General features: G+C 52.3%; 1 protein-coding gene across 1 annotated transcript; it reads right to left on the bottom strand.

Moving 5' to 3' along the window:
- Nucleotides 1–839: 839 nt before the first annotated feature.
- Nucleotides 840–4,087, bottom strand: LOC123184993 (uncharacterized). Its single transcript, XM_044597013.1, has 2 exons — nucleotides 3,379–4,087; nucleotides 840–1,415 (listed from the first exon to the last, which is right to left on the bottom strand). Exons 1-2 carry the CDS (start codon nucleotides 3,904–3,906, stop codon nucleotides 993–995), a joined length of 951 nt encoding a protein of 316 aa, XP_044452948.1. The 5' UTR covers nucleotides 3,907–4,087; the 3' UTR covers nucleotides 840–992.
- Between the last annotated feature and the right edge of the window lie 1,920 nt (nucleotides 4,088–6,007).

Below are 6,007 nucleotides of genomic sequence, written 5' to 3'. Positions count from 1 at the left end.
CTACCTTCCGCTGCATGGTAATAGGTTTATTTCTATCGTTTGTCTTCATAACTTCCACGTTTTGAAGACTTTCATAAAAATCGCCTATTCACCCCCCCTCTAGTCGATATAACGCACTTTCAACTCCATGGGCTACTGTTCATCCACCGTCAACTTCCTTGAGGCTCCACCGGTTACTGTTCATCCATCATCGACTTCCTCCAGCCTTCATGGGGTCCTGTTCATCCAGCCCCAACCGGCCGGGGCAACATGGGTGTGGTCACGAAAGTGCCTTTCTGCTCCCGAGCTCAAATGAGCTCGGTGAACAGTAAAATCAATTTTTTTTACAAAAATCCAATTTTTTTTAGAGAAACATTGACAAAAGTTTTAAGTGCTTGCAAAAACTCGTAATGGAATCACATTCCTGTAAGGCGTGGTAGAAAAAACAAATTTAGTGCTCTAAAATGCTTTCGAAAGTAGCATTTTCAGAGTACTGATTTTTTTGCCACGCCTTTTAGAAATGTGATTTCGTGATGAACTTTTGCAATCACTTAAAACTTTTGTCAATATTTCTCCTAGATTTTGTAATTTTTTGATTTTTTTGTCGATTTTGTTTATTCTGTGTCCGCGTGGTCACTCCTTTCCCCAAAAAAGAAGCAAGCCATCTCGAAAATAAAGCATGCCCCCTGTGCGCCTTCCTGTACTCGTGGCACATGACCCCAGGTGTTGGAGGTGGACCTCGCCGGGAAGTGCTCGCCCCGGCGGCGGAACACACTACGCGTCGGCGGACGCGCGGTACGGAACGACTAATTAGGCTTGATTATCGTTTCTGGATCGTCCACTCCGGCATCAACAGTCGGTACTAGTACTACTCCTCCATTAGTGCACGATTATTTACAGACGACGCACAATGGAAATGAAATGAGATGGTGTCCTGACTCTTGTCCCGGACTAGACTACTGGAGTGGTACATTGTTGCTGCAGATCGCCCAGCGGCCGGTTCGTTGATCCAATCAACCCATAGCCAAGAAGATGAAGACGAGAGCGTGCAGCGTGCTCTGCTCGCCGAGCCTTTGTAGCAGGGGCACCCGCGCCGGCGCAGTGGAAGTGGCGGTGGCGACGGCGACGTTGAAGCGCAGGTAGCAGTCGAAGCCGACGACGGCGCCCGCCACGCCGTCGCGCCACGCGTCGAGGCCCCAGCAGCAGGTGTCCCCCGCCCGCGCCGAGTGCCGGGGGCACCAGGACCAGGCGCAGGTCTCCGCCACCCGCGCCGAGTACTGGACGCACCACGCGCACTCCTCCGCCATGCGGTCCCGCGCGCACTGCGTCAGCACGCGCACCGTGCTGTTCTTCCTGTAGTCGCTCGTCGCGGCGTTCCAGTCCACGGCCACCTGCATCCCGGCGCTGGTGGCCACGACCGGCCCCGTGCGCCACGCCTGTTGTTGCAGCTCTCTCTCTCGTAGCTGGAGGTAGAAGACGCACAGTTTTTTTTCCGGCCGCACGTACAGCCTTTTCTTTTATATCAAACTGGCTAGCACTTCCCCCACGATACACAGGATTACAGCCGGCTTTATAGTCTTAGCAGCAAACGCACCGCCCACGCTTCCACCAAGACGCAGCCCACTCCACCCTGCTGCATGCACGGGTGCTATCCGCATGCCCACGACGTGCTCAACGCGCACGCCGCGTCCGGCTCGCAACGGATCAACAGCCTAGCCTGTTTACCGTGGCCACTACACCACACACATACATGCGCACACACGCATACACACATGGTTCATACACTGCCCATACACACACGCCACGCTGCTGCGTCCCGCACGTCCCGTCCGTCCCGCGCGTCACCGACACGCCCGACAAACCCGACGAGCCCGACGGCACCAGTATGTCCCGCCCGTCCCGCGCGCACCCGACGCGCCCGACGAACCCGACCACACACGCCGTGGCTTATTCCAACACACACCCCCTAAGCCACGGCCTAGAGGAGTCCGTCGTCGTCGACGTTGGCACCGGCCAAGAGAGCCTGCTCCGCCGCCGGTCCTTTCCGCAGCTGCGGACACTCGCGCCGGAAGTGCCCGTGCTCCCCGCACTTGTAGCAGCGCCTGCGCCTGTTGCCGCCGCTCCCCGACGCCACGCTGCGCCCGTCGTCGTCGTCCCGAGCACCGCCGTGTCGACGCTCCCGCGCTGCCCACTGCGCCGCCGTCATGAGCAGCTGCTCACCCCCGCGCTCGCCACCGTCTTGTCCACGGCGCCGAACCCGCTCGTCGAACGCACGCAGCCGCCCGAGCGCTTCGTCGAACGCCATCGTCGTCACGTCGTGGAACTGCTCGATGCCGGCGACGACGGGGAAGAGGCGATCCGGCACCGTATCCAGCAACTTCTTGACAAGTGCTGCGTCGCCCAGCGTCTCCCCGAGGTTGGCATACCTCGCCGCCATCGCCGCGAGCCTCCCGCCGTACACATCGAGCTCCTCGCCGTCCGCCATCTTCATCCGGTCGAATTCGCCGCGCAGCGTCCCCAGCCTTGCCGCACGGACCCGATCGGCGCCGACGAACCTCACCTTCAGGGAGTCCCATACCTCCCTGGCGGTGAGCTTCGTCGACACCTGCAGCAGCACATCCTCCGGCAACGCCCCGAGAAGCAACGCACGCGCCATCTTGTCCTTCCGCGCGTTCACTGCCGCGTCGCCCGGCGCCACCGCCTCCCATACGGTGTGGACGTCGAGGATCGCCTGCGCCTTGATGGCCCAGACCGTGTAGTTGTCCGCGGTCAGCATCGGCATCGCCATCGTCGCCGATCCGCCCGCGCCACCGCCGTGTGGGACGAGCGCCATGGTCGCCGGTGATCGCCCGAACCGAAGCTCTGTATACCAATTGTTGTTGCAGCTCTCTCTCTCGTAGCTGGAGGTAGAAGACGCACAGTTTTTTTTCCGGCCGCACGTACAGCCTTTTCTTTTATATCAAACTGGCTAGCACTTCCCCCACGATACACAGGATTACAGCCGGCTTTATAGTCTTAGCAGCAAACGCACCGCCCACGCTTCCACCAAGACGCAGCCCACTCCACCCTGCTGCATGCACGGGTGCTATCCGCATGCCCACGACGTGCTCAACGCGCACGCCGCGTCCGGCTCGCAACGGATCAACAGCCTAGCCTGTTTACCGTGGCCACTACACCACACACATACATGCGCACACACGCATACACACATGGTTCATACACTGCCCATACACACACGCCACGCTGCTGCGTCCCGCACGTCCCGTCCGTCCCGCGCGTCACCGACACGCCCGACAAACCCGACGAGCCCGACGGCACCAGTATGTCCCGCCCGTCCCGCGCGCACCCGACGCGCCCGACGAACCCGACCACACACGCCGTGGCTTATTCCAACAACGCCAGGTCGGCGAGGCTCTGCAGCTCGTAGGAGGTGCTGGTGGTGAGCGCGGCGGCGCCGGAGATGATGCGCGCGCGGAAGCTGTCGGAGTAGGGCGAGGAGTCGTTCGCGTCGGCGTAAGACGCGAAACAACCGTCCGTCCAGACGCCGGCGCGCCGGCCGCGGGCGCCGCAGGCGTCGGCGAGCTTCTTGGCCGCGGCGGCCAGGCACTCGCGGCACTGGGACGGCGTGGCGTGCCCGAAGCAGAGCCCGCGGACGAACGCGCGGTCGCGTCCGACCACTCCGGCGGACCCCAGGGACGCGAAGCCCATGGGCGCGGCGGCGGAGGGGAGCTTGGCGAGGAGGGGCATCACGTTGGCTTGGAACGCCGTTGCGTTCTTGGCGCTGCTGGCGTTGGCGGTTGCCTGCGCCGGGTGGCAGTGGATGAAGGTGGGGGTGACGCGCGGGCGCTCCTCCGAGGCCGCGGCGGCGGCGACGAGGACGAAGAGGAGGAGGAGGAGGAGGAGGAAGGGAGGCGCCGAGCTCGCCATTGCCGGTCTCGGTCCGTGCGCGCGCTGGTGGGAGCGCTGGCAACTGCGATGGTGGTGCTTGTAGCAGCAGCGCAGGAGGACTGAGCACACGAAACGCGTACTGTTCCCGAAGGCAAGGCCGAGCCTTGTGCAAATAGAGCTGCTTTGGCTTTGGCCGGAGCCTTCCGTGTAGCTTCATCCGGTACGGCGAGTCTGAAACTGGCTACGAATGATGCATCTCTCTCAGCGAAAATGAGTGACGACAGTGGCAAGTTTTGCTATTCCGGGCGTCTCATCAAGTCATCATACTGCCTTATCTTTGACCCTTTGAACATGCAATGGCAGCGTGAAAAAGCAGAGGGGAGGCTTGCTCCAGAGGAAAACCAACAAGGGCTTGCTAGGAGTTTCTGACTAGAGAAAAGGAAAACACTCAAGATCAAAAGAAATCTGATCAGAAAATTCTCTCTCAGATGGTTCCTCCTAGCCAATCCCATGCAAACCTCAAATTTATCTATGTAAGCATAGACACTCAAATTGTGCTCCCTCCCTCAGGCTCTGCATCCTTTCTACCGCATCATAAGCATTCCCAGCCCAAGACATGTCTCCCATCATTGTCATGGAATTTCAATTCACTTTAGCTACATGTCAGTCAGCTGAAATTTCATTTTTGGGTTAACCGATTTTGTGGCCGTTAGATTTTTCTTTAAGATTCGTGCTACGTTTTTTTCCTGACCTTTGTTGTTTGTTGTGTGGGCTTCTTTTTTTTTTGACTGACCCCTTATTTGGGTCAATCGACTTCCTTCTGGGCCGAAGCCCATTAACTGTGTGATCCATCCCTGATTCTCTCCCTTCGTTTTTAATATTTTTTTTGTTTTTATGTGCTTTTTGTTTTTTTCTGTTTCTCTTTGTTAGTTGGTTTTATTTTTATTTTGTGGATATTTTTTGGGATATTGGGTGAGTGTAATGTACACACATAAATAATTTGCAACATATGCAAAAATTACACTACTATATGATTATTGTTTGCGTACTAAAAAAGTGTAATGTAAGAGCGAAGTCGTGTGCAAGTTTTGCAAACATTTTTTCCTAAATTTTCAATGGGTTATAAAAATGCTACTAATTCATTCTTCCTTATTTCAATTAATTAATTTTTCTTCTTAAAGGGTAATACTAATGACATTAATTAATTCTTTCTTAGAAAACTTACTTTTTTTGTTTTAGTTTCTATTTTATTTCTTCTTCTTAAAGGGTAATACCAATGTTAATAATTCATTCTTCCATGAAATGCCTCATTATTTTGATTGTGTTCTAGTTTTTATTTCATTTTATTTTTTCCTTAAAGAGTAATATGTAAGCTACTAATTCATTCTTTCTTGAAAACTTTGGTATTCCGGTTTTTCAGTATTATTTTATTTCCTTCATTCTTTGGTAATAATACCAATGCCGCATTTCTTCTCAGGAAACTTCCCTTTTCTGAAAATTACACTATTATATTCTTATTCCTGCATATTATAAAAATGCGCAACTTCTGTTCAAATTGTTTGCCAAATATTTCATTATTTGTTTTATTATTTTCTGGTCCTTTCTTCTTAACGGGGAACCAATGACACTAATTCATTTTTTCTTAAAAAACTTAACTATTTTAATTTTCTTTAAGTTTTTATTACATTTTCTTTATTCTTTGAGGGTAATAGCAATACCTCTAATTCATTTCTACCTAGGATTATGTTTTGTGAAATTTCTCTATTTGTGCTTGTTCTTGCGTATTTAAAAAAGCAAATTTTCTATTCAAACGGTGTGCAAATTTTGTCATTATTGTCTTTTTTCACTTCTCTTTCTTCTTAAACTGTAATACCGGTACCACTAATTCATTATTTTCATCCGGAAAAGTAGAGACACCATGGATCAAATGCAAATGCTAGAAATTCATTCTCTCTTTAGAAAATTTTCATTTTTGCGAAAAATTCACTATTATGTGTTTATTCTTGCATATTATAACAAAGCGCAATTTATGTGCAGATTCTGTGCAATTTTTTTCATTATTTTGCTCTAGTTTTTTATACCATTTTCTGCCTATTTAAAGGTATTTTTTGCTTCACTTTTTTATTTCTGTTTTATGTTT

Source organism: Triticum aestivum, chromosome 2A (assembly GCF_018294505.1).
Source record: "Triticum aestivum cultivar Chinese Spring chromosome 2A, IWGSC CS RefSeq v2.1, whole genome shotgun sequence".
NCBI classification, from domain to species: Eukaryota; Viridiplantae; Streptophyta; class Magnoliopsida; order Poales; family Poaceae; genus Triticum; species Triticum aestivum.
The sequence above is the reverse complement of the archived record's forward strand: the minus strand, read 5'-3'. Positions and strand labels throughout refer to the sequence as shown.

Excerpts from the sequence above, each read along its gene's own strand:
- LOC123184993 (XM_044597013.1), bottom strand. The coding sequence starts at position 3,906 with ATGGCGAGCTCGGCGCCTCCCTTCCTCCTCCTCCTCCTCCTCCTCTTC. Across the intron at positions 1,416-3,378 it reads TGCAGAGCCTCGCCGACCTG|GCGTGGCGCACGGGGCCGGT; the intron begins GCGTTGTTGGAA and ends CTGCAACAACAG.